We start from the raw sequence: 27,577 nt of genomic DNA, 5'->3' as shown, positions 1-27,577 counted from the left end.
CGCTAAAAAAAGATGATGACTGTTGGGACCTCTTGGGCTGGGGAGTGAGCATGTTGCAGGAGGGAGGTGCACTGCTACTGGGATGTGTATAATAATCCAAGACAAAAGCTGAAGAAAAGGCAGAAAGGAAACAGGTGCAGGGAAGTCAAGAAGTGGGGCTTCCTTCTCTGAGGTATGTCAGCATCTGCTCCTCTACTTAGGTGACTAACCTCAAAATACCACCTAAGAGAGAGTAAAAAATATTTGCCACCCTTAAGCCCCTCCCCCTGACAATTCCTACGCACTTGGCAGGAATGGCAAAGAATGCTAAGAGGTTAAAGTCAATATTGTCTTAAGAGGTTCAGGGGCAAAATTTGGCCTTAGGGGCAGATGTGCCAGGACACATCAGGTGTCCAATGTGCGCCCAGTTTGCAAATTAGATGCAGATGAAGGGGCAGTCATTGAGTTACCCTCTGCAAGGGAGCAGGCCTTTCCGACTTGACTCTTTCGGCGCTCAGCTACTCTCCCCTAGCCCTGCTCCCTTCTTTCCCTAGCAGTTTCCCTGGCTTGGGGGCGCTCGGTGTTCGGCCACGCCGCCTGTCGCCTGGTAGTGGGACCGGAAGTTGTTCGGGGGAGGGGAGACGGCTGTAATGGGGGGGGCTTATTGGGGGGGGCTGTCCTTCTTCAGGTGAAGCCACTGATGGAGATGGAACCGCCGCGGCCGCTGAGCACCCGGGTCCTGGCTTCGGCCGTGTTGCCACCGCCTCAGTGACCCCCCTACCCCCCCCGCACTGGGCCTCCCGGGCCAGAGTGGGGGACCCCCGCTGCCCCGCCCCCTTTCCCCCAATACCACCCCCTCTCTCTTTCACCCCCCCAGCCTGCGCGCGCGCGGAGCTGCCTCAGGTGAGTGAGGGGCGGGGCTTGGGCAAAGCGCGGGGGCGGGGCCTCGTTCGACAGGGGCGGGGCCTGAGGGGCTTGGGCTTGAAGCGAGGGGAGACTTGGACGCTGGGCTGGTTGTAAGAGGGTCGGTGGGCTGTATGCGGCCCGAAGGAAGGAGGCTGACCCTGGGGAGTTTGGCGCGGAGGCCCAGGATTGAAGGGGCATTAGCAGGGACCTAGGAGTCCTAAAAAGGCGGGAAATATGTCAAGGCAGAGGACCGAGGACATGTAGAAGCTGGCTGGTGTGCGCGAGGTTCTTTAGGGTATGGCTGGGGTAGAACAGAGGGACATAGAAGAGAAAGGAGAAACAGAGAGGGTACCCGGAGCGAAAAGCCAGGGACCCTAGGATTTGGTCGAGGAGGGAAAAACAGGCCTAGGTGGGAAAGAGCTTGGAGACAATGAGCAAAGTGGGAGAAACGTGGTAGAGAAGAAGCGTAAGGTGAAGTGAAAAGGGCTGTCTGGGGTCCTGTGTAGGGTGAGAAGGCTTAGTGCATGTGAGTCCTAAGAAAAAATGTAACAGAGGAAGCCCTGGGGCAGATCTGGGGTGTCGGGGTGTCAGGAGAGACAGGAACCAGGTCTAAACTAAAACAGCCCTCCAAGTACCTCCTCACACAGCCGCATCCCAGTCATTTTCTTTCCCCTTGTCTGCTAGAATTTGTAAGCTCTCACTTTTAAAATTTTTTTTTTTTTTTTTATCATGACTGGTCCTGTCTGGGGACAATGGAATGTTTAATGGAGCATGGACCTCTAGATATGATATGTTTAGGAAATGAGGTACACTTTTCCCCCCTCCAAGGTCAAGAATTCATAACTCTGCTTCCAGAAAGATTTACTGCATTACCAACCACATGTGCCAAGCTTTGCATACCTTCTTTTACCTCACTCCCTTCTCTCATAAGCAAAACTCTACTGTTATGACTCTTATTGACTCTCACTTACATGTTTGATAGCTCCAGCTGTGCCCTAGTCTCCCCAACCTGAGCGCTCAAAGTGTCAGTGGTAAGCTTGATGTTCCTGACTCACTCACATGTCAGCTCTAGGTCTTCCGTCATCATGGCCAAGCTGAATACTTTTGAGGCCTGGCTATTTCCCCTTACTACTACTTGTTCACTTAGCCTGGGCGAAGTTCATATGTTCATATTCTTAGGAAGCATTAAAAACAGGTGTCTAACTACCTAGAATATTTTCACGTAGTATAATTCAGATTCTGAGGACAAGACCAGATAAAATCAGACAATCTGAAAGTGTAGCATCTTGCTTGGTAGGGGCATGTTAAATGCCTAGCCAGGAGTCCCTCATCCCCTCACGGGCCTGCTAGTAGGTCAGTGAACCTTGCTTTTTAGTATGTGAGGAACTTCAGCCTTCTCCACTAACAGCCTAAAACCAGAGAACCAAGACAGCTCCCTGGGTCATGAGAACAGTCAGAAGAGTGGCTCCTGAGATAAAAATAAAGTCTTAAAAGAAGAAAATAGCCTTACCATTAGAAAGCAGAAGTTTCAGTAGAGCTTCTTGGGTGGGCCCCAGGGTAGTGGGAGCTGCCTTCAGTTTGGCAGTTTCAGAATTATATCTTGTTCTACTCAATAGATGCTGATGTCTCAAGCACAAAACATAATGTCTTTGTTGCCCACTGAGTGCAGTAGTTCAATTGTAGCTTCTGGGCAGTCCCCTTCCTCCCAATGGTACAGCATGTTTCAGGACGTGGCTCAGAAATCAGTCCTGACTTTTTTCCAGTGAAAATGCAACAGAAAATTTCTTCTTTATTTCCTCTTAGTTTAAATCTACAACCCATACTTCCCAGCATGGGAGGAACTTCCCACCTTTTACTCCCTCCTCCCCCTCAACATCCACAAAGGAATTCTGTTCTCTCAAACTGGCCATCTCTCTTCCCTCAGAACACACACAAAATAGCCAACGAAAAATAAAGATAAATTATTGATGGGCAGCTATTTCTAGCCTCATTTTACTTCGTGAGAACAAATAAGAGTGTGGCCCTGGCCAGTGTGGCTCGGATGTTAGAGTGTCGGCCCTTCCACCAAAGGGGTTGCAGGTTCAAGTCCCAGTCAAGGGCGCATACCTGAGTTGCGGGTTCGCTCCCTGGCCCCTGATCTGCTCCCTGGCCCCTGATCTGGTCTCCAGACGGTGCATACAGGGGGCAACCAATCAATATTTCTCTCTCTCTCTCTCTCTCTCCCTCCCTCTCTCTCCCTCTCCCTCTCTCTCCCCCCTCCCTCCCTTCCACTCTTTCTAAAAAAATCAATGGAAAAAATATCCCCGGGTGACTATTAACAACAACAAAAAAAGAGTGTGGGACCCTGTGGGTGTAGACACTGAACAGTTGTGGATTCTGTATTGGAAACAGACAAGTTCAAGGTTTATCAGATGAGAGCATCTAAAAAGGTTTTCCGGTTTGATTCCTGGTCAAGGGCACATACCTCAGTGTCTCTCTCACATTGATGTTTCTCTCTCTCTCTCTCTCCCCCTCCCTTCCATACTCTCTAAAAAAAAAATCAATGGAAAAAATATCCCCAGGTAGGGATTAAAAAAAAAAGAGTAGTGATGATATGAATGGAGTGTGTGTGTGTGTGTCCGGGATAGCATCGACCTTATAGACTGCTGGAATACATATGCTCATATGATCCTTGAACCAAGAAGCTCTGTGTCTACCTTAAAGATACTTAGTGAATGTCTAGGTTGGCTTTTTCCTCAGGTCTATAATCTTTGAAAAGAAATGTGGGAGGGAGAGGATTATTTCCTTTCCCATCCATAGATCTGTGTTTCTAATTCAAGGATTTCAGGCACTAAGATGTAAACCCAAAACTATTCATTTTATCACCCAAGACACTGAGCAAGCAGGATGGCCCCAAACCTTCCAGCTGTGGAAAGATTTAACTTTGTACCATAGTGGAAAGACCCCCAGACTGGTAACCTGGGTTCTATTTGTCCTACTTCTATCACTAACCATATGGGTGACTCTAGGCTTAGTTTCTTCTTCAGTTAAAAATAAATAAATTGGAGATGTCTCTCAACTCTATTCTAGCTCCAAGATTCACCAGGTCCCAGAGTACCCCTATTCCAAGGCCCACCACAGGAAGAGAGGCTTACTAACTGGATTGTCTGAGCAAGGTTCTTGGTTAGCAGAGGAGCCTGAAAACATCTTTCTGGCCCAAACAACAGTGAGCTGTTTTGATCAGCATGCATGAAGGACTTCTGTCCAGGACTGCCACCAAAGGCAATTGTTTTTATCTCTTCCAGCTTTTTGCCACCCCAGTCAGAATAGTTAATTGCAACTTCTATATAATTGGTTGCCTCCTATACAAGCCCCAACAGGGGATCGAATTCACAACCTGGTTATGTGCCCTGACTGGGAATCAAACCCACCACTTTTTGGTGCATGGGACAACGCTCCAACCAAGCCACACCAGCCAGGGTGCAACTCTGTGTAAGTTCAAACTTCACTTGATAGAGCTCACCCTGGTTGAGACATCTTTGGCTTCAAAACTGATCATTAAAAAACTCGAATTGAATTCCCCTGCTCTACTTTCCCCAACCCTGCCCAAACATACAGCTGAACGGCAGTGACTGTGGGGCCTTTCTATAAACACAAGGATTATATACTCAAGAGTATACCCCCAAAACCCCACAGAGTATCATCTCATGTACATCATACCTAGTGATTTAAGCTGTTTAGTTTGGCCCTTTTCTTAATTCCTTAAGTTCTGAAATGAGACATGGGAGGGGTAGGATTGTTTCTTCTCCCACCCATAAACTTTAGCTTTCTCTCTCTTCCACAGTCTACATGGGGAGAACAGGGAAGCGCAAAGAACAAGAGAAAAGATGCATTCATCTGAGATCTAAGAGGAGACAATGAGGTGGTATTTTCCCACTGCCCAGGTGTTGTGTTTCCAGCTCTTGCCCCTTCTTATTTTAGAGCCTGGCCATTCCTAGGATGACCTGGGAATTCATCCCCTCTGCACTGCTCCCCAAACATTTGGATAATGAAGCTGAGATGTCTTCGTCTGTGTTTTATATAGACAGAAGGTCACCATCTACAGCCTGATGGAAAAATGAGGCAGATCTTTCTGCTATAAAGACAGACGCATGAGCTGAGAAAAGGTTGGTGGGCTTCTTTCAGAGGGCACGAGGATATCCCTAAAGATCATTTCAGAGCTGCAAATTGCTTGATGTTCAGGTCTGTTTCCTGAAAGGGGGTGTGCAGTCAGGTTGCAGACAATGCCTAATTTCACTTCTTCTCTCCACCCTCCACCCCTTCCTCCTCCCCAATTTTGCAAAGCCCTGGTAGAGAACAGAGCCAGTGATGTGATTCCAACATGCTTTTGCTCAGTTTATTCAGTTCAGGAAGGCATAGGCAGGAGACAGTGATGCTACGGGTTTGGTCTACTTGTAGTACCTGAACTACTCATTCCCAAGCAGGTGGGAAGTTCTGTCTTGTTAGTAATTGCTGGGCTCCACCTCAGGTCCCAGGTCCTAAGGGAGACCAGAGAAACAATTTGCACTTCTCCCTGCTGTAGTTCAGGAATAATAAACAATGGCATGGATTCTTGCCTCTCTCCACCTTCACCCTCTTTCCCAGCAATATCCCCCTCACTACCTTTCTACCCACTAGGCCACATGGAGTGTGTTTTAAATTTCAATTTTGGAGTGTCACTGGATCAAACAGTTTTCCTTGGAGGATTTGAAGAGCTTTAATTCCTTGTGATGTCCATCTTATTTCAGGCTTTCAGAGCCACTACATAGAGAAAACTTGACTTTCTGACATTTTTGTCTACCAGTAGAGTTGTGGGAATATTTTTATAGGATATGGGAGTGGTAGCTGATGCCTGACCTGACCTTGGAAGCCAGACTTTGGATTGGTCCTCACCTGCTGCTTGCCAGGAAGTGTGATGGGAAATCTGTCTGGAAGGGATGCCCATCCCTGTTCATATGTGACATTGTGTTGATGGGAGAAAGCCAAGGCCATGGAGGACTCCTATTATGGTGCCAAGTGGATTCAAAAGAACAGAGGAGAAAATATTTGTCTCCAGAGGTTACAGTGACCAACCTTTTCTCTCTCCTCACAGGGCTACTTCCTTTTGAATTGGGAGATAGCTATTTCTAGTCGTTTTGTATTCAGCTCGCTGAACTGAATTTACAGTACATAGTGTGCCTACCTCTATCACTGAATAACATCTATGTTGCTATAAAAGCCAATTTCCTTCCAAGATCTTTGAGCCAAACCTGTCTTGTGTAACTAACTTCTCTCTCCTTATACCTCTTCCCCCTACGATATATCTCCAATTGGCACTGCCTAATTTGACCCAGTTCCTCTAAGGAGACACTAAGATCTGCATGCCTGGCCAGGCAGGGAAGGAGATGCTTTGAGGGATGAGGAGTGGGAAGGTTGGGAGAGGTGTGCCACCTGGGGATTGAGCAAATAGTGAAGTTCATCTACTGATTTGCTCCTGGATCTCAGAATACCAAGACTGGGAATGGCAGAATCTCAATTCCCTCTGACTTCCAGGGTTACAACTGCCATTTAGACCAGTTGGAGGCAGCTAAAGACATTTTGCCCAAGATGTGTCATAGAGCACCTGTTAAGAGCAATTAAGAAGCAGAAGAGCTCAGTTTATTGCAAGGAACAGAGTCCAACTCAGAAAACAACTCCTTCAGACTCTTCTGGAAATTGTTTTGGGGCCATTTGGGCAGGTGTCCAAGAATGAGATGCATTACCTCAGCCAGTGCTAGCTGAATGCTATGCTTCAACTGCTCTGCCCACCTAATGCTTGTCTAGCCCCTGGTTCACACACACACACACACACACACACTCTAGCATATTTCTCTTGGTAGAGCCAGTTCAACTCGTTCTTCCTTTTTAAGTAACAGACCCCACTCCCACAGGGATCGCACCAAAGGAAAAGATGCCTTAATTGATAATAAACCAGGGAAAAGCAAGAGAGCCATGAAGGCCTTGAGCACCCTGGCTTTTGAAAGCAAGATGGTTTAATGAAGAGAGCACATCTTGGAGAGGCAGGAGACTTGTGTTCTTCTCGTTCCAGTCTCACCATGAACTCTGAGACAGGTCATTAATTGCAGTGAGCCTCAGTTTCTCCAAGTAGAAAATTGAGAAAATCCTGTTCACTCTTGCTTCTCCTGCATGTGGGGGTGGGGTGGGATGTTTGTGAGGGAGGTCACCTGCGGCATCTTAAGCTTTGCAATCGTTTTGAATAATCCCAAAGGGCAATTATGGGACTAATGATTTGGAAATGAAAGGGGCCACTGGAGTACCAGGCCGCCCTCCCTCATCTTTGTATCTCTGACCACTGCAAATTCTCTGGCTAATTCCAGGAGGTATGAGTTTGTTAACCCCTGTGGACTTGGGCTCATTTCATCACTGCGCCTAAGGGAGCCTTCAAGGAACCACTTATTATTGGGGCTTGGTCTAGCAGTCTGGTTCCAAAGCTCAGTCCATCCCAGGGAAGATGTCAAGAAAAGAGGAGTTGAAACTACACTTAGAGAAAATTTTCTTCTATGCCCAGCCTTCCTGGGTAAGACTAGCAACCTCTCTAATGAAATCTAAGGGATTTGCTTTGTGAATGTTTCAGTCTTTTTTATGAGACTTTTTAGAGGTGTATGATGTCTCTCAGAACTAGACAAGAATAACCCGGTGGGGATGCCCTGGCTGGGTAGTTCAGTTGGTTGAAGCGTCATCCCCTACACCAAAAGGTTGTGGGTTCATTTCCTGGTCAAGGTACATACCTAGATTGTGGGTTCAATCCCCAGCTGGGGGACGTGCGGGAGGCAACTGATGGATGTTTCTCTCTCACATCAATGTTTCTTTCTCCCTCTCTTTCTCTCCCCCTTCCTCTCTCTAAAACCAATAAAAACATATCCTTGGGTGACGATAAAATAAAAAAAGAATAACCCAGGTGGGGAAAAAGACAGGTAATAGACTTTACTTCTGTGAGCCCTCCAGAAACCCCCCCACCCCTGACTCTATCAATATGTTACAAGCAAACCAAATGTCACCCATCTGCCTCAGTGAGATCCTTCAAAGAGATCAGGAATCCTGGCTAGTCCCTTGCCCCACTCTTGCTCCCCAAAATCTGTCCCTGGGGTATTTATTTTTCATTAGATTAACACTGAAAGCAATTTTGGATGTATGTTTCTACCAAATAGATTTTTTTTCTCCTACCACAGGCTCCTAAGGAGGTAATTCATTGCAACAAATTATCACTTTTAATTGTTCCTAGTTCTCCATTGTTTAATACTCTACTGCCAATTACTGCCTGCCTACTTCAAATAGACTAACCTGCATTTTAAATTCAACACCTCCCTTTAAAAACAACAAACATAACAAAATAATGACAAGAAAGTGGGGGAAGCCACTTAAAGGTTTAATTTGTTTATTATACCTTCAGTAGAGGACTGCTCCCTGAACCTGAGGTGAGCTGCTCTCCTCCATCTTCTACTTTCCTGTCCCCTCCCTCCTGCCACACATCCAAAACAGAATCCTTTGAATGACTGAATCCTGCTTCTTCCTCTTATTACTACCCCATCCTTGAATGAGGAATGGAGCCTCTATGGGACTTTTTTTTTTTTTTTTGCCTCCCAAGGGTTGAGCTGAGCTGTTACCTGCTTCCTTTCCTACAGCATCAGCTCCACCTACAGGGAAAGGGTCTCCTCTTAGAACAGCACAACCAAGACCACTCTGGAATAAGACAGCTTTTCCTTCCCAGAGCCTGGGGAAACAGAATATGTGGGCTGGAGGAGACCCTAAGGTTTGTAAATCAGGGTACACTGTCTTCCTCACCAGGACAAGGTTTGAGGTTTTTCTTCTTTAGGATAGAGTCAGAGCACACTTAAGTGACCTTTTAGGTTTCTTGATAACTCCAAGATGTTAGAGAGAAACCTCCTCCCTTCCCAGATCTGGCTTCTAATAGCTATTTTCTCTTTCAGCAGAATCTGAGATGGACATAGAAGACTGCAATGGCCGCTCCTATATGTCTGGTATGCCCTCTTGTGCATTCTGTTTGTAAGGGGCTGGGAGCAGACACTCTCCTATGGAGCAGAGCCTTCAGCCTAGCACAGGACCTCTGAGTGCCCTAATCACAGAGCTGACACTCATGTTTGGTATTGCTTGAAAGTGTTCATTTATTTTGGTCATTTTACATTCCTTAGTGATTTTCTTCCCAGATTTCTTGAGTGATAGGAGAAGGGAATAAGAGAGGAATATGAGTAGAGACTATTAGAGAGGAATGATTTGCAGCAAAGAGATAGAAAGTCACCAGCAAACATGATATTCTGTCCCAGCCAGGTAGAGTGTACCAGGATTTCAAACCTCAAAGGCCTGGGGTGGGGGTGGGGGGGCAGGTGGGTGTGTAAATGAATGATCTGGGTTAGGATAACGAACAGAAGAGAATGGTGAGGACTGTCAAGAACTGAAGAACACATGTCCTACCTCAAGGAGCAGCAGCTCTTCAGTGTTAATGTGGGAATGTGTATTCAGTGTGGCCCAAACTTCCAATTTTTAAACAGAAATCCAGATTTTATATAAAAACAATGACTCAGTATTTTTAAAAAATGTTCCATGGGCCAAGACAAACTTATCTATGGGCTGGATTCAGCCAGCGGGTCAGGAACGTACAGCCTTTGAGATGGAGATGTAGAGCCCAATTCTCATTTCCCCCAATCCTTTTCCACGATCGTAACATATAGCTTTTCATACCTGCCAAATACTCTTACTGAGGCAGAAGAGATCATTGCTTATAGTATGACTGGCTTTTAGAGATATAGAAGTAATCAAGATCCTCTCAGAGTTTAACAAGGTAAAAAGAAATGAGGAACTTTATCTGGCTCCCTCCGTAAGTGTATAGGAAAGGGCCTAAGTGTGTCTAAGATGGAAGGAATCACTTTTTGGACCATTAGAATGTCAGGCAGGAAATGATTATAAGAGGTAAGGGAAGCCAGAATTGGGTTTTGACATGATGAGTATCCCCATCAGAAATCCAAGCACCACTGTAGAAATGACCTATAGCTTTTAATTAATTTATTTATTTATTTATTTATTTATTTATTTATTTATTTATTTTACCCTAAAGTGGGACCAACGGAGGAATTATGGGCACCCACTAAGGGAGATAGAAGGATGGATCAGGTACACACTTAAGAGTCATTGACAACTCCTTGGTAATATAAGGGAAGATGACTCTGACCCTTTTTTCGTTTAAGGAGGGAAGGAGTTGGAATGGGCAAAGGCATTCAATACCTGCCACATGCTGCACTGAGTGACAGGGACCAGGTGGACTGACTTAATTGAAAGAGACTTTATTGGTTTGAAAGGCATAGCCCGTCTGAGGAACCAGCTAACCCTCCTACTTCCTGCTTATTAAGCCTATTTAGAAAACTACTATAGAGCAACAACCACACTCAAGACCCTCCTTTATTGCCGGGGGCCACTCAGACAGATAAAAACCAATCCCTGCTCTATGGTAGGCAAATGAGAAACCAGGAAGGTGGCTGAGGAAATATCCCCCGGAGCTCTTTCAGTTCTGTCTCTGGAGAATATTGGATATTAAAGGAAAACTTGTGAGGGTGTTTGCTTTCCTGTGCTATGAAACCCAACTTTCCCTGCTTTCAGCAGGTTGCATTTCCTGTATAAGAAGAGGCCTCTGCATAGGATGGCTTTTGAATGAAAGTAGAGGCCAGAAACCCTTCATCTGTGTTTTGAGAATTCTAGATGTCAGCAGGTGCCTTAGAGAGGGAAAAGGGAAAATCAAGATAGGGCCAACATTAGCCCTGAAAAGTAGCCCATGCAGGACTGAGCACGGCTGAGACAGTTCACTTGAGGGACATCTGAGAGCCTATCACTGACCTGTCTCTCCTGGACTGGTAGGGAAGCAGTGGAAAAGCCGATGCAGTGTACACCCTCCCAAAGCACACCAGTGGCTCCTTCAAGGTCATCACAACTCTCCTGCCTCCACACCAGGTGGCCTTTCCTCACCTGGCCACTGGATGAAAAGCGTATCTGTTCTTCAAAGAGGTTTTCCCACCTCACAGAACCTGATTCAGAAAGCCCATCTTTTCTAAAGGTGCAGATGATTTCCTCCTGGGGGAGAGAGGGAAGAGAAGGGAAGAGTCCATTAATTTACCAGAGTCTCTCCCCTCCCCCATTCCCTATCTTTCAGGGAAACTGAGTTGCTGGAAGCCCGCTCATGCACTTGTTTGAGCAGTGCCTGTCCCAGGTTTTCTAGGACTGTGAAATGTTTAAGGGAACCTTAGTAGAAAGAGATCCAGGGGTAGGCAGCCCAAAGTTTCACAGCCCCTCCCACCCCCAAATTCTTGGAATCAGAAAACCTAGTCTCCAAAGTAGGTCAGCACGTCAGTGAGCAGCTCCTCTGGAAAGGAAGGGAGCAGAGGCCTTGTCTTGATAGAGGGCGGATTCATCCAGGGCTGTCGGCAGGCAGGCAGCGGGCCCAGGGGCACAAGAGGGGAGGGGAGGTGGGGAGACTATACCAGCATTTTGCCTGAGATCTGAAAGGGCTCAGGGCCACGGAGCCACAGAGCCACGCCAGCCCGAGACCAGGCTGTGCTGAGCCCTCTCGCCGCTGAGGGGGCTGTCAGTCCCCAGATCTGCAGAGCGACCTCCCTCCCGGAGGAGGAGGGAAAGGAGGGAATATGAGTGCCTGAGTTTGGGGGGGAGGGGCTTTCTGTTGATCTGAGCCTAGAAGCTGCCCAGTGTCCTGGGCCCCATGACCTCTGGGGCCTTGGCTTCCCCAGCTGGCGGAGGATTGGGCCTTCCCTGGCGGCCCCCTTCCTCCCACCCCGAGGACTCATGCATCGCTCTCTCTTGCACACACTCTTGCTTCTCTCAGGCATTTGTTGTGCAGTTCCTCTTTGTCTGCTGGGCACGAGGGCAACGGCATCTGCCTCCCGCTCCCTGTGCACACCCCCCCCCCCCCATCCCTTCACTGGCTTGGGAAAGAAATGCTGTAGCCTAGCATCGCCCCCCCCCCGCAGACACACATATACAGTCTGCATTCTCTGCAGCCCCCTCCTCAAGCACATCTGAGCGTGCACTCGCTTGCGTGCTCTCTCTCGCTCGCTCTCTCTCTCTCTCTCTCTCTCTCTCTCACTCACACACACACACACACTCACACACACACACACACTCACATACATACACCCTGGGCTGAGCTCTCCTTGCTGGCTGCAGCCGTGGGCCCCTGCTCACCGTGCCGCTGCCGCTGCCTGCGAAATGACGGCGGTTCCCCTCACTTCCAGGAATCCACGCTTCCTGGAAGGTGAGTGGCTGGGCTCACCCCTGCCTGCCACCGAGACGCAGACATGCACACACCGCCCGCACTCCCTCGCCGTTTCCAAGGCGGCGGCCGCGTTCGCACCCCAGGGTCTCACCGGCAAGGGAAGGATAATGTAAGTTCAGGCAGAAGGTGGTTAGTGGAGGGGGGCAGGGGGGTGCTGGGGCTAGGGAGCAAATTCAGTAACAACTCCCGAGACTGAGGAGAGGGAGAGGATGGGGGCTGTGTGTGTGTGCGTGTGTGTGCGTGTGTGTGTGTGTGTGTGGCGGGGGAGGGGGCGTTCCTCCTTACACTTGCGGAGGATGGGAAAGGGTGTTTGGTGTTGCTAAGCAAAGGCTGCGACTTGGACAGTGGGAGCTTGTGGTGACATCTTGATTAGGCCTTGGGGACAGATGTAGAGCTGTCCGGGTGAAATGCCGAGACAGGCCAGGGTGGGAATGGATAATAGAGGGGATGGAGGTAAAGAGGAGCCTTGGCAGCAGATGCCTCAGCCCAGAACAGAGATCTGAGGGGCCTCGGCTTCCTCCCCACAATAGAGCTGTTGATGGGAGCCTTTCTTTGCTCTGTACCCACTATTCCTTGCTGGCCAGCTAGCATCCTGGCACCCTGGAGCCCCTGGTCAGGAAAGGGAGAGCAGTTAGGATGAGGTCCCTTGCAGAGAAGTGTGGAGGTTCTCCAGCCTCATGGCTGTTCCCTAGAGGTAGCTACTCTTTGAGGGTCTCAGGGAGGGCAGCAGGAGCAGGTGGGCTAGACTCCTTCAGCATGTGAAACACATTTAGCTTGTGGGATGTTGCCCTGGTCCCTGTCTCTCCCTCTTGCTTTTCTGCCCGGTACTCACCTCCTAGTTCCTCTGATATGAATCTCATGATTTGACTTTGCCCTCTAAGGGCTCAGGCAATCTATGATGACTTTAACTAAGAAAATTTCTATGGGACCTGAGAGCAACCTTAATTCTTGGCTTTGACATTCTGGGATTTCTTGGGAGTCCCAAGCATTTGAAATTCCCTCACTGGGGTTTCTGAGGCTGAGAGAGGAACTGCTGAACTTCCTAAATCTGATTCTAGTCCCCTTCTCCCTTTCGCTGGAAATCACAATCCTTGGGGCCCCATAAAGATTTTCCAACCCCTGAAACAATTCATTTTTATGTATTAGCCCATAAAGGTAGACTTGAGCCTGTTTTCCCTCTTACCTTTATCCTGGGGAGGGCAGCAGCATCAAAGAGCCTCTTGAACTACTGGCATGATTCTGGAGGCACCTGCTCGCCCTTCTGTTCCCGGCCTTAATAGCGAAGCCACAAAGGAGGTTTTCCCCTTAATGTCTCTAACTACCCCTTTAAGGATATTTCCCCCCATATATCAAGCCCCTGGCCCCAAGAGACAGCGTCAACCTAGTAGGCTGGGACCAGCAATGGATTTCCAGCAAGCTCCTTATCCTTTTAGGGTCAAGGACTCAGTGCCAGAGCCCAAAGCTCTGTTCTTCCCCCATTACTAACATAAGTGTTTTAGGGCAAGTCAGCACTAATGATTGAAAAGGAATGAGAAGATACCCTTTCAGCCCTTCTAACCTTAGTTAACCCCACACGTAGTTGAAAGGACATATTTTAAAACTGGGTCTGGGTCTACAAGTCTCAGTTCACATTCTGAGATGCTCACTTCATGATATGTGTGTGGTTCTGATTTGGGCAACTTTTGTAGATAACCATGGCTCATCTAAAGAGCCCCAGCTGGGGGAACTCAGTTTTAAGCCATAAGTCTTTTTCTATAGGTAGTAAACAAATTTCCTCAGACTTTGATGGGATAGAGTGCGGGAAATGGGACTTTTAGGAGAGGATATGAATGGGAAATGGTCCCAAAGTCCTGAGTGGTTGTTTTCTTCCCACTGACCAAAGCTGGAGAGGGATCCCTCAGGAGGGTGTGTTCCGGATTTCTTGCCTCAGGCCCAAGACTCCAACCATTTTATAATGGAATCTTTATTTTGTGAAAGTAAGTATGTGCATAGCTGGGAAATTGGGTAAAGTACTAATAGGTGGACTTTAGGGATGAATTTTAGGGTTTGTCTCTCTCTCTCTTTCTCTGTCTTCCATATTTAGGGCTGTCTGCACATATCCATGCATGTTCATGTTAGCAGGTAATGTAGAGGCTATGAGTATGTTTAACCCAGTAGGTATGTTCTCTGTATATGTATCTACATATGTGATATGTGTCTGTGTCTGTGTGTGTCTACATGTTTTATTTCACCTGTGTATTTGTATAGAAGATTGTGGGGAGGAGGGATTTTTTTTTAAGACATTGATTTATATCTTCAGGTGTGATATCTGATTTTTTAAGACATATATGAAATTCTCAAAAAGCATTTTTACAAAGCCATTTGTCAACAAGTTAAAATGAATATATTGAAAATAAACTGATGATTTCACTTTCAAGAGAATACCAAGTAGTAAATATCTGATTGGAATCATATCGGATAGGATGCTAGAATAGTCAAATTTTTGCTAATTTTAGAAAGTCTAATGGACCCAACTCTCCCCTCCTGAAACAGTGTGTTGCAGTTGGCTGTGTAGGTGGTGGTTAAGAACATGGGCGCTTTTTGTGATCAGATCCCGGTGCCACCACTACCAGCTATGTGACCTTGGACAAGTAACATAGCCTCTTTTGTGCTTCAGTTTCCCCATCTGCAAAATTAGGGTAATACTGGTACCTACTTCATAAGGTTGTTGTAAAGATTAAGTGAAATAATTCATTTAAGGTGTATTGAACAATGCCTGGTACATAGTAAGCACTCAATTAATGTTAGCTGCCATCGTTATGATTGCTATTATTATCATTAGATTCAGGGACAATTCCAGCTGCCCTTCCTGCAGATCCCGTACCTGGTGTTGGGGGCTCCGGAGAGGAACAATAGGGAAGAACGGCTGTCCTGAACCGCCTCCCTGCTGAGGCCCCCATTTTCCTCTCTACCCCGGCCCGCCCAGCCCCAGCCCTGCTTCCTGTGGACGTCAGGCAGTGATGCTCTTCCCCTCAGGCCTAGATAAAGGTAGGGTGGGCAAGGCCCAGCCACTGAGCTTGCAGAAGTCAGCACCGGGCACCCAGGCTGGCAAGGGCGCAAGGTATGGTGCCCAGCATACAATACTGCCTTGTACATGGCTAAAAGATAAATGTAACTGAATTTTGAAAAGATTAGGCAATTTACTAATGGCTACAGCTACAGCTTCACCTGCCCTCTTGTTCTCTCCTCTAAGGTAGCGGGGACTCATCTCTGGAGAAGGAGTTCCTTGGGGCCCCAGTGGGGCCCTCGGTGAGCACCCCCAACAGCCAGCACTCTTCTCCCAGCCGCTCACTCAGTGGTAAGTGCGCCCTCCTTCCCTCACCTGGCCTGAGGCATCCCCGTTTGTGTTTGGCCTTCCATTCATCTTCCATTGACAGCCACTTCCCTATCTCTGCCTCCCTCTGGTTTCCTGCTCAGAGTCCCTAAAATCACTAAGGAGCTCAGTGTCTAGGATTTTCCTGACTTTTGAAAGAAGAATGAACGGTCACTGCCAGACAAGGGTGGAAGTAAAAGAAGCATGGGTGGGATTAAGATAAAGACCCCAAAGAGAAAGTCTGGAGTTAGAGCAGCAGGTAGATAGAAATGGTCATGAGCTGGAGTTAGATAGGAGATATATTCATCACACACATACATACACACATATACAATTCTCCTGCCTAGACTGGGTCCCCATGACTGCCTCTCCTCAGCTGGCCCAAGATCTGTGACATTCTCCAAATGGTTGGAATAGCCAGGAATGTAGGTCAGAGCTAGAGCCAAAGCTTTCTCCTCCATGGCTCCTCCTTCTTCCATCCCCCTCTGGACTTTATGGAGGGGAGTAGAGGGGCTCAGTCTTATGGGGTGGGAGGATAATCTAAGCCATGCCTGTCTTCCAGTTTTGCTCTCTCTTTAGCCCTTTCTCTTTAGTCTTCCTAGGACTGTTTTCCTGCCACTGTTACTTGCTGGCTTCCTGCCCAGGGCCAAGTCAGACATCTTTCTTAATGACAAGAGAGTGGAGAAATAGGCTCCCCTTAGCTTCCTCCTCTCCCCAGCAACGCAAGACATCTATGGACCCACACTTCTTCCCCTTGAAGCCTATTTGTCTGATCAGTGAGATAGGAGGACAAGGTGGTTTCGGTTCCCAGCAGGACCCTGATACCACCACTCAGGACACCTAGGGTATTGGCCTCTTTTGAAGCCTGAATGCCTCAGGGCTTGGAGACTCCTTTTGGACTTCAGGAGTGCCATTCTGGCTTGGGGGAAGGCTCTCCCCTTTGCCCATCTCTCTCCTAAGCACCATCCCACCCTCCAGCCAACTCCATCAAGGTGGAGATGTACAGCGATGAGGAGTCGAGCAGACTGCTGGGGCCAGATGAGCGGCTCCTGGAAAAGGACGACAGTGTGATCGTGGAAGACTCGTTGTCAGAGCCCCTGGGCTACTGTGATGGAAGTGGGCCAGAGCCGCACTCCCCTGGCGGCATCCGGCTGCCCAATGGCAAGCTCAAATGTGACGTCTGTGGCATGGTCTGCATTGGACCCAACGTGCTCATGGTGCACAAACGCAGTCACACAGGTGGGTAAGCCGGGGGACCCGTGAGGAACTCCCGGGTAGCTGGGGAGGCAGAGGCAGTGCCAGGAGGCCATGCCTGGAGTGGGGTAGCCTCAGAAAGGGAAGGGTCTCTCCTGGCACATTTTCTAGCTGAGGAAAAAAAAAAGGAGGGGTTGGAATTTAGACTCCCTGAACACCTGTACTTCCCTGGCACTTTCCTCAGCTGTTATTATTTTTAAAAGCTGATATTTTTCTCCAGAAGTGAGGAAGGGGAAGGTGGTGTGGCCTCAAGGAGGATCCTAGCCCTAGCCAGTTTTGCTTAGTGGTTAGAGCGTCGGCCTGCCGACTGAAGGGTCCCGGGTTCAATTCCAGCCAAGGGCACATACTTCAGTTTCAGGTTTGCCCCATTAGGGCGCGTGCGGGAGGCAACTGATTGAGGTGTCTCTCTCACATATCTCTCTCTCTCTCCCCCTTCCACTCTCTCTGAAAAGCAATGGAAAAAATATCCTCAGGTGAGGATTAAAAAAAAAAAAGAAGGACCCTAGCTCTGGCCACGTGGCTCAGCTAGTTGGAGTGTCACCGTCCCATTCACCAAAAGGTTTTGGGTTTGGTTCCTGATCAGGACACATACCTAGGTTGCAGGTTCGATTCCCTGTTGGGGAGTGCAACTGATCAATGTTTCTCTCTTTCTCTCCCTTCCTCTCTCTAAAATTAATTTTAAAAACATATTCTTGGATGCAGATTAAGAAGAAAAAAAAAAAGAAGGATCCAGCAGGGGCAGGACTCATGGCTATTATCTGGGCCCTCCCAAGTCATGAATAAAAAAAGAGAAGAAAAAATATGGATTACAGAAGCCTCTTTACAGCCTCCTTGGGCTTTGGGCTCCTGGGGCAGAGAGAGCCCTATGGGGCTTGGGTTTTTTTGTTTGTTTGTTTAAATATATCTTTATTGATTTCAGAGAGAGGAAAGGAGAGGGAGAGAGAGTTGAAATATCAATGATGAGAGATTTGTCATTGATCGGCTGACTCCTGCAGGCCCCCGACTGGGGATCGAGCAGCAACCCAGGCATGTGCCCTGACCGGGAACTGTGATCTCCTGGATCCTAGGTTGATGCTCAACCCCTGAGCCACACCCAGTTGGGTGGGGCTTGGGTTTTGATAAGTCTTTTGTCCCAGTGTTCCAGGCCTAATGCCCTTCTCCCTGCCACACCCCCCTAATCCACACCTTCCCAGGATCAGACTGTTCCCCAGGGATCTGTATTAAGCAGGATTTGTATAAGTGGCACAGTCCTGCCTCCCAGAAATGTGTCTGAGCGCCTTCCCTGCGGCAGTGTGGGGCAGAGGGTGTGGGACTAGATTCAGCCTTCAGAGTTCCTCACAACCAGTCCTCTTGAATCTGTTCCTTCCCGTGCAGGTGAAAGGCCCTTCCACTGCAACCAGTGTGGCGCCTCCTTCACTCAGAAGGGGAACCTGCTGCGCCACATCAAGCTGCACTCTGGGGAGAAGCCCTTCAAATGTCCCTTCTGCAACTATGCCTGCCGCCGGCGTGATGCACTCACCGGCCACCTCCGAACACACTCGGGTCAGTAACCTTTCCTTCTAGTGGGAGAGGAGGAAGTAGGAGCCCAGTATACCTAATAAATAGAGTTCAGCTTGTCTTGTCTCTGGAGGGTTACAGTGTCTGTCACTGAGGAGGGCAGAGCATTCCCAGAGTGGATAGGGCCCTGCCTCTAACCCCTCTTCTGGGCAGCAGGACCCATGGAAAATCTGGGGGACTCTAATGAGGTATTTTACATCTGCCAACCTCTGTAACATGGAGTGAAAAGAGCACAGGTGATGTTCTTGGCTCTTAACAGTTACCCTACCCTCCCTGACTATTTTTAAAGTTTACACTGATGGCAGAGCCATCTGTGCCCCATAATGCCCCACTTCTGAGCACCAGGGTAACCCCTCTTTCCACTCTCATCTGCCCCAGGCCCCACACCTGTTACCATCTTTGCCCCACTTCCCCAACAACATCAGAGGTCTGTCCTTTTCTTGACTTCCTACTGGTTCCTGAAAATATCCATGGGTCTCCCAAACTGGAGGGAAGGAAGCCCAGAGAAAGATTGTCCTATTTCTGTTCCCCATACCAAGAGATCATCACCTTACCAGGAGCAAGAGCAAGTGCCTGGAGCCTAGTGTTTGGAACAGTTCTAGGAGACTGGACTAACTCGATTTTCTAGCCCAGCCCAGACTGAATCAACATCTGCCTGAATCAGCAGGACAGATAACACTTTTGAAGCATTTTACAAAGTTTTAAGCTTTTGGCTCGGACTTGGGAAAAGGCCAGGAGCTGAGCTGGCAAGAAGGAGGGAGCTCAAGATTGGGAAAAGGAGGAAGGAGGGCAGAGGGCAAAGAATTAGTAGGGTCTGTCCTTGGAAACATTCCTTGCTACTTTTCTTTTTTCCTAAACTCTCATGGGCCAGGACTTAAAGAGGCAGAGCAATCACCTCACCACCCTCTACTTTTTTCAGCCGCCTACCTTGCTCTAGGTTCTCTCCCCTTGGAGCTTTATCTCTGTGTATGTGGAGAAACAACAGGGGGAAAGATCATCATTGATTCATGCTTTATAATCTACAAAGCATTTTCCTTGTGTCTCCTTATGTGATCCTCATAACAATTCCAAGGTAGATGTTATTATCCTCATTTTGCTGACAAGGAAACTGAAGCTCTTGAAAAAGAAAAAAAGATTTGCCAGTCACACAGCTATTCTTTCTGCATCCTCAGTGGAACCCCATCAAGGCCCAGTGCCAGTCATGCCCCTTTTCCTGGGAAAAGAGGCGGCTCCCCCTACTGGTTTGGAACAAGGGTGGCTTAGCCCCTAGAATTCTTACCAACAGCAAGGCCGGGTGGGGGTGGATTTTGTGGGAGATTATCGGGGCCAGAAGAAGACACAGATATACTGTTGGGTCCCATCTTTGTGAGATGCTTTCTATTACAACCCACACTATAAGAAAAAAGGGGCTCCTCTCAGATGTTAAACCATTTCCCCAAGAGTCTTGGGTCAATGGGGACCATGACTCTAATCTCATCCCCCAAATATAAGAGCCAGATGGCAGTAGATTGATTGAATCAATGTCCAGTTTAGGCACAGGATGGGAGGGGGATTCCTGGAGATACCTTCTCCTTTCCCCCTGCTCAGCAGTAGCAAGATACATAAATTAAAATATACAATACTTTGTTTCACTTTTTTCTCTCCTCTCACAAATATCATCTCTCAGAAGTTGTTTTTCGAGAAAATATCAATCTCAGTTTTCCCAACCTCTTCTCTTCACTAGAAACAAAGTCTTTATAACTGTTCTTAAAACAAAACAAAACCAAAAAAACCCTACAAAGTTGTTCTCTTCCCTTTATACTCTTCTCCATTGTTTTCCTCTCTGTCCTTTTATTCTTTTTCTCTTCTCAGAATCTATCAGTTGATGGTTTTTCTGGGGTTCTCTTCACGTCTCAGTGTAGAAAGACAAAGAATGATAAGCAGTAAAACTGGGCTAGGGGTGGAGGTAAAAAAGGACAAGTAAAGGTCATTGAAAACTGCCCCTCCCCATATCAGCAGATCTAAGGGCTCTTATTTCTGTCACCCCAGCCCACCAGTTTCCCCCAAACTAAAGCAGATAGTTCGTAAGCAAAAAAATCCCCTTGTCTGGTAAACAACTCTGACACCCGCCTGCCACATGGAAAGGTTAAACCACAGTGTGGGCCTCAGAGTCTGAGATCCTGGGGTGGGGCCAGCCTGCCTGCCAGGGATGATCCCCTACAAAGTCCCTGGTCCTTCTTTCCTTTGAGCAGCAATTTGGCCATCTTGAATCCCACCAGCAGTCCAGCACTATATGCCCTGGATCCCCTCTCTCCTCCCATAACTGTCCACTGTCCCTCTTTTCCAAGGTTTGGTCATCTGTCCATCTCGCAGCTGAAGTAGGGGAGGGGAAGGCGAGCAGAATTCAACGGAGCAACATGCCTTCATCCTCGTGCCAGTGTAGAGCCAGGGCACTGGGAGAAGTAACTTTGATACTATTTCTTTCCTTTCTCCTCCACAGTCTCCTCTCCCACGGTGGGCAAGCCCTACAAGTGTAACTACTGTGGCCGCAGCTACAAACAGCAGAGTACCCTGGAGGAGCACAAGGAGCGGTGCCACAACTACCTGCAGAGTCTCAGCACTGAAGCCCAAGCTCTGGCTGGCCAACCAGGTGGGCTGTAGGCAGGACTATGGGGGAGTTGAGGGCAGGGCCAGAGGGAGTACAGGACAAGGGTGATTCCAGCACTTCCCTGCACAAAGGGGAGAGGTCCATGGAAAAGGGACAGTTACCTCAGTAACTCTGCCGGGCACCCCAGTTAGTGCAGAGCCCCCTGGTAGGTGCTGCAGGGAGACCCAGAGGTAGGGGAGGATTTGATCTAAGCCCTTAGCCTAGCGGGAGAGAGAGAACACAGGAAGTATAAAGTTGAGGTTCAGATCTATATAATTCTCCCCAAATTATCTGACATGTTGCTAGCATGAACTTTAAGTAGGGCGAAGTAAGCAGGACCTCATTTCCCAAGCATCGGGTATGACCTTCCTTGGCTCCTGACCTGCGGGTTTTCTCCAGGTGAAGGCTGCTGGGCCAGTGCTACCCCTACTCAGCTGCTGCTACCTGTCCCCACCTCCCCCCACTAGGTGATGAGATACGTGACCTGGAGATGGTGCCAGACTCTGTGCTGCACTCATCCTCTGAGAGGCCCACTTTCATTGATCGTCTGGCCAACAGCCTCACCAAACGCAAGCGTTCCACCCCCCAGAAGTTTGTAGGTAAGAGTCCAGTTGTAGAGAAGACGTCAGCTTTAAGCTCCAGTTCATCTCTGTGTGAGCTCTGGTAGCCATTAGACCAGTTGGGTCTGGAGATTTGATTGAAGGAAAGAAAGTGGTCTGGTCCTCAAAATCTATCCCCAGAACAGGAGCAGAGTGAAGAGGGAGAAAGTACCTCCGGAGGGTGGAGGGGGGTCAGTGTTGAGGGTTCATGTGGTGGTTCTAAGAAGAGGTTGTCAAGGCGCTCTGGCTCTCCCAGTTTTTGAGAATAGCAAGGACTTCATTCTGTGGGGGCTGAGATAAGGGCCCTTAGAGTCAAAGGGAGGAGGTAAATATGGGGACCCCCACCTGGCTCTGGTCATTAGCTCTCTGAGGACCTGGAGCTTTACAGAGAATAATGAAAGAGTAGTCAAGATCATGGCCTAGGACTGAGTCCTCCTCTTAAGATTACAGCCTAGAGTTGGGGAACGGCCCTACAAAGGACCTAACCTCAAGGGAAATAGATGGAGAGTGGTAAATAATTTTATAGTCATCCTCATTGGTAAGAAAACAAAGAAATAATTCTGGGGAGCTTAGGAATTCTCCAAACCCAGCTCTGCTGAGGCCTCTTCTCCACAGGTGAAAGGCAGATGCGCTTCAGCCTCTCGGACCTCCCCTATGATGTGAATTCGGGTGGCTATGAGAAGGATGTGGAATTGGTGGCACACCATGGCCTAGAGCCTGGCTTTGGAGGTTCTCTGGCCTTTGTGGGGGCAGAGCATCTGCGTCCCCTCCGCCTTCCACCTACCAACTGCATCTCAGAACTCACGCCCGTCATCAGCTCCGTCTACACCCAGATGCAGCCCCTCCCTGGTCGGCTGGAGCTTCCAGGATCCCGAGAAGCAGGTGAGGGACCCGAGGACCTGGCTGATGGAGGTCCCCTCCTCTACCGGGCCCGAGGCCCCCTTACTGACCCTGGGGCATCCCCAAGCAATGGCTGCCAAGACTCCACAGATACAGAGAGCAACCACGAAGATCGGGTTGGGGGGGTGGTATCCCTCCCTCAGGGTCCCCCACCCCAGCCACCTCCCACCATTGTGGTGGGCCGGCCCAGTCCTGCCTACGCCAAAGAGGACCCCAAGCCACAGGAGGGGTTACTGCGGGGCACCCCAGGCCCCTCCAAGGAGGTGCTTCGGGTGGTGGGTGAGAGCGGGGAGCCCGTGAAGGCCTTCAAGTGTGAGCACTGCCGCATTCTCTTCCTGGACCATGTCATGTTCACGATCCACATGGGCTGCCATGGCTTCAGAGACCCTTTTGAGTGCAACATCTGTGGTTACCACAGCCAGGACCGGTACGAGTTCTCTTCCCATATTGTCCGGGGGGAGCACAAGGTGGGCTAGGACCCACTGCCCTCCCCTCAGTTTACCACTCCACTGCCCCACCTACGGGAGTCTAGCCCTGTCCCCACCGCATCCCAAGGAGTCTTGCTGTGTAGCCCCCACCACTGGCTACCTAACTTTACACTTGACCCCGAATCCTCACCTGTTCTCCTCCCCTACGCTGACTGATTCAAGCATTGTGATGAAACAGGTCTTTTCCTTAATGTTTCTCCTTTTTCTGTTAACCTCTCATCCCAGCATACTCGCTGAGTTATTTATTAATATAATTAGTTGATTTTCCTTTTAACTTATATCAGTCACTTGCCACTCCCCATCCTCCTGCCTACAGTCCCTTTCCACTCTAGGCCTAGTTTTTCTCTTTGTTCTGGCTTTCTCCATAGCCCCGGGGGAGGGGGGAGCTCCTCTTAGTACTAAGAGACCTTGAGCTTCTTGCTTTAAGTCCTCGCCTTTTGCATCACGTGTTTCTTCAGTTTTGATGCTGGTAGCTCCCTCTGGCCCTACCTTAGCTCTGTGGCATTATACCTCCTCTCTGGGACCCTTCAGCCTGGTACTCCATACCTCTTGTGCCCTCTCACATTAGGCAGCTTGCACTTTTCTTGAACAAATGAAGAATTCCCTCATTTGAAAGTAGGAGGGACTGAAGAAATTCTCCCCAGTCACCATGGGACTGAGGGTCCTCTTGATGTCCCCCTAGTAACATGAGTTCCCCAAAGCCCACATTCAGGATCTCCCTCTAGGATGTGATGTATCTCTTCCCTCTTCTCGAAAAACCCCCAACACTGCTCTACTCGCTTCAACCTGCCAGTCTACTCAGTGGTAGCTTTTTTCTCCTTGGAGTGCCCCAATTTTATATTCTCAGGGGCCCGGGCTTAGTCTGCAGTCCTCTGTCTCTAACACGTTGGGAGCCACAGGTGCCTAATTGGGAACCAGGGCATGGGAAGGGGGTGGTTCAAAATTCTTCTTACTCTTCCACCTCTCAGACTTCTTCACTCTAGTGACCTTCCTAGGCTCTCAGGGACTCCTGCAGGCCCCGTCCTATGAGAAACTAGTTTGTTGCTGCCTGATGACAAGGGGCTATCTCAACCCCTCAGTCATACTGCCTTCTTCTCCCCCCTCAGCAGGATTCACCTTCTTAGGGAGAAAAGAGTGTTTCTTTTCTCTCTTCTAATTTTCAGTATAACCAAAAAAGTATCCCAGGATGAGCAAGGGCATGTGCCCCTCACCCCGTTCCACTCTTGTCCCAGCAAGAACGGGATGGGCACAACTGAAATGGGGCTCGTCTGTTACCGCCCCCTTCTACACTCAGCTCCCAGGCGTAGGGCAGGAGGGGGCCCGCTCCTCCTGGCTACTGCAGAGACCCCCCGGCATCTGGGTAACCTAGTTCGTGAGAAGGGGGCAGGAGGAGATACAGCCCCACTGCAGGTAGAGGTCTCTCTCTGCCAGAGTTCCCTGCCCAAGGCCACAGCCATCCCATTCTCTGCTTCCTTGAGATTCAAACCAAAGGCTGTTTTTCTATATTTAAAGAAAAAAAAGTAAAAACCAAACGTAACACCTCACAAGTTGTAACACTTGGTCCTTCCCTCTCCTTTCCTCTTCCCTCCCATCTTCCTTTCCACGTGTCCTTTCCTTATTGGCTCTTTTACCTCCTGCTTTTCTCACTCCCTATCAGGGATCATTTAAGGGGATGGTAAAGGAACAGACCCTGGGGTTGGGGCTCTTAAGGGCTCTAAGAAGAGTCTACCTTACTCTCTTATGGGAAGGGAGACCCTAAAAAACCACCTCCTTCTCTTCCTCCTTCTTCTCCCCCATTATGTGGTCTCCCCAAGAGAACCAGATTGTCAGGGAGGGGCATTGCGGATTGATTTTTCCTCCTTGACAATGTAGCAATAAACAGATGCTGCCAAAGGCAGAGGATGGGGGAGTTATCTGGGAGGATAGTGGTCTCTAGAGAAGGGGAGAGTTTTCTCAACAGCAACCGGGGGAACTGGCTCCTTGTTTCAGGATGGCAGCAGAGCTGAGATTAATATCTGGGGTTCTCCTCAACTGTTAGATCTACCACCTCTTCTGTGTCTGCTGTGTATTTAGTAATACCTCATAAGGAGACTAGTCCCTTATGGGGTATCAGAGCCTTAGGGTGCCACCATCCCCTCCCCCAGTCAGCTTTGGCACCTGTAACCTCCTGGAACATGAAAGACTATGCTCTGAGGCTGTACCCTGAGCCCATGAGAGCAGAGACTGGAAGGCAAGACCAGGTGCTAAGGAGGGGAGAGAAGGGCACTCTGTCTCTCTCCAGACCATCACTGCACTTTAACCAGGGTCTTAGGTACAAAATCCTACTTCCTAGAGCCGTTCAGCTCTGGAAACTCAAACACACTCATGCTCTGTCTCCCAACTCCTTTTGCATAAAAAAAAAAAAGTAAAAAAAGAAAAAAATACATTGAAACCCACATGGAGAAAAGAGGTGTTTTCCTTTTATATTGATATTCAAAATTAACACCACACACAAAAAATTTCTAAATAGACACTTTTCCAGATCTTTGTTTTTTCGTGTCAATGTCCAAGCTGCAGGTGGGATTTTGTAACACTTCTGGCAGCTTCTGTCCTTGTGTAAATAATATATATATTATATATATTTTTAATCAGAAGTTATGAAGAACAAAAAGAAAAAAAACAGAAGCAAGTGCAATACCACCTCTCTTCTCTCTCTCTCCCAGGGTTTCATTTGTAGCCTATGCTTGGTGTCTCCTTGGACTTTACCCCTTCATCTTCTTCTCTTCCTCTGATTCCCCCTCCCCCACTTTTTTTTTTTTTTTTTAAGAGTTTTTCTCCTTTCTCAAGGGGAGTTAAACTAGCTTTTGAGACTTATTGCAAAGCATTTTGTATATGTAATATATTGTAAGTAAATATTTGTGTAATGGAGATATACTACTGTAAGTTTTGTACTGTACTGGCTGAAGGTCTGTTATAAATAAACATGAGTAATTTAACACCCCTGGTTGTTTTTGCAGATTTCCTTTGCCTTGTTTTTCTACTGGGAGGAAGGGGGGCATCCTTGCAGCATGTTGTACTAACTACTAAACATTTTGAAGGCGAACAAGTCTAAGATTGAGAGGAAACCAAACAAGAATACTCAAGCTGTTGCTCCAGAAGAACAGAAGAATTTTCAACCTAGAATGGGAAATGGAAGAGATTTTCCTACCGAGAGTGCCTGCAGGGTGGGAGAAAAAGCCCCAATATGCCCATCCATCCAAAGCAGAAATTTATCAAACATTTGTTGTTCAGTACCTAGTCTATGCAAAACACATTATATGCCCAGGGAGACACAAGTTACATGAATGGTGATAGTAACAGGCTCTACCACTTCTTGAGCACTCATAAATACCAAGCACTGTGCCAAATGCTTAATTCTAGAAAAAACCTACGAAGAAATGATCACCATAACTAAATAAAAGCCCAAGAGAATAAATATATTGTCTCAGATTCATCAGCTAATAAGTGACAGAACCTGGATATGAACCAGAGGTGTATGACTCCAAAGTTTGTGCCCATCCCTTTATGCCAGGGAATACAGCCAGTGAAAAGGCTATAAAAATCCCAAGAAAAGCCAAGATAGGCACATTAACTTGGTTCTGTCTTAAATACATATTAACTATTTTCTGTCCCCTTCACTCCGAACTTTTTTCTGTTCTCCTATCTATCTCACTGCCATTCCATATGGTAATGTCTGTCTTCCTGTGTCCATGAAACTATACTGAAGTGAAAATTGGAGACACTTTCATCTAGAGTCTATCATTTTCCATTCCCCATTGAAACTAGCAAATTCAAAATAGAAAGAGACTATGAATATAATTGTTTTGAAGCCAAATCAAAAGTTAGAAAATAAATTTTAACCCCAATAAAGTGGGTTAGTGGTTAGGAGAAACCATGATGGGTTGTTGAGAGAAAGTGAATCTGGTGTATTCAGACTCCAGAATGATTCCTGAATGAAAGAAAAGTTGGTCTCCATCTATACCATCTTGGGTCTGAATGCTGGGAGGTCCCCTTAACACCCTAGTGTCTTCAATTTTATAGGCAATTGGGTGGTTGGCTGCCCGTGGATAGCCACTCCTGCTCAAGGCTAAGGATTTTCTGAAGGCTCTTCAGAGGTAAACAGAGCATATACATAAGAAAGTGTGTTTCAGTCAGGGGCCAGGCTCATTAATGGGGTGAAATCCCTTTAGTGGGGCTTGATCAGCATTTATTAAAATAAAATAATAAAATTGAATATACCAATGTACCTTATGTCATAAGGGTAAGTATTGTTTCATAAAGTTTGTTTCAGTTGTGCGCGTGTGTATGTGCAAGTATTGAGTACCATGTAAAATATATTTCTACTATGAGTCTGAGTCAAAATTATTTTAAAATTGTTTAATGTTTTTATTGATTTCAGAGAGAGGAAAGGAGAGAGAGATAGAAACATCAATGATGAGAGAGTCACTGATCAGCTGCCTCCTGCATGCCCCCCACTGGGGATCGAGCCCCCAACCTGGGTATGTGCCCTGACTGGAATCGAACCATGACCTCCTAGTTCATAGGTCT

At 47.9% G+C, this 27,577-nt stretch overlaps 1 protein-coding gene across 5 annotated transcripts; it reads left to right on the top strand.

Moving 5' to 3' along the window:
* Window positions 1-3,675: 3,675 nt before the first annotated feature.
* On the top strand, window positions 3,676-25,990 carry IKZF4 (IKAROS family zinc finger 4). Of its 5 annotated transcripts, none has more exons than XM_087814623.1 (8): window positions 3,676-5,030; window positions 8,874-8,921; window positions 15,468-15,572; window positions 16,566-16,826; window positions 18,216-18,383; window positions 20,878-21,027; window positions 21,492-21,623; window positions 22,239-25,990. In XM_087814623.1, exons 2-8 carry the CDS (start codon window positions 8,882-8,884, stop codon window positions 22,997-22,999), a joined length of 1,617 nt encoding a protein of 538 aa, XP_087670749.1. In that variant the 5' UTR covers window positions 3,676-5,030; window positions 8,874-8,881; the 3' UTR covers window positions 23,000-25,990. The 5 variants fall into 5 exon arrangements, with proteins under 5 accessions (XP_087670749.1, XP_087670750.1, XP_016080041.1 ...); XM_087814624.1 differs by having other exon boundaries at window positions 8,871-8,921; XM_016224555.2 differs by lacking the exons at window positions 3,676-5,030; window positions 8,874-8,921 and adding exons at window positions 12,078-12,344; window positions 14,118-14,211.
* The last annotated feature ends 1,587 nt before the right edge of the window (window positions 25,991-27,577 follow it).

This window comes from Miniopterus natalensis, chromosome 2 (assembly GCF_054644295.1).
Source record: "Miniopterus natalensis isolate mMinNat1 chromosome 2, mMinNat1.hap1, whole genome shotgun sequence".
NCBI classification, from domain to species: domain Eukaryota; kingdom Metazoa; phylum Chordata; class Mammalia; order Chiroptera; family Miniopteridae; genus Miniopterus; species Miniopterus natalensis.
Note: the sequence above shows the minus strand (reverse complement) of the source record. Positions and strands in the feature narration are given on the sequence as shown.

What these genes read in the sequence shown, in the direction of transcription:
- IKZF4 (XM_016224555.2), top strand. Translation starts at nt 12,258, where the DNA reads ATGCACACACCGCCCGCACTCCCTCGCCGTTTCCAAGGCGGCGGCCGC. An exon ending in ACCGGCAAGGGAAGGATAAT is followed by an intron (nt 12,345 to 14,117) that starts GTAAGTTCAGGC and finishes CACTGACCAAAG; the next exon opens with CTGGAGAGGGATCCCTCAGG. An exon ending in CACCCCCCAGAAGTTTGTAG is followed by an intron (nt 21,624 to 22,238) that starts GTAAGAGTCCAG and finishes TCTTCTCCACAG; the next exon opens with GTGAAAGGCAGATGCGCTTC.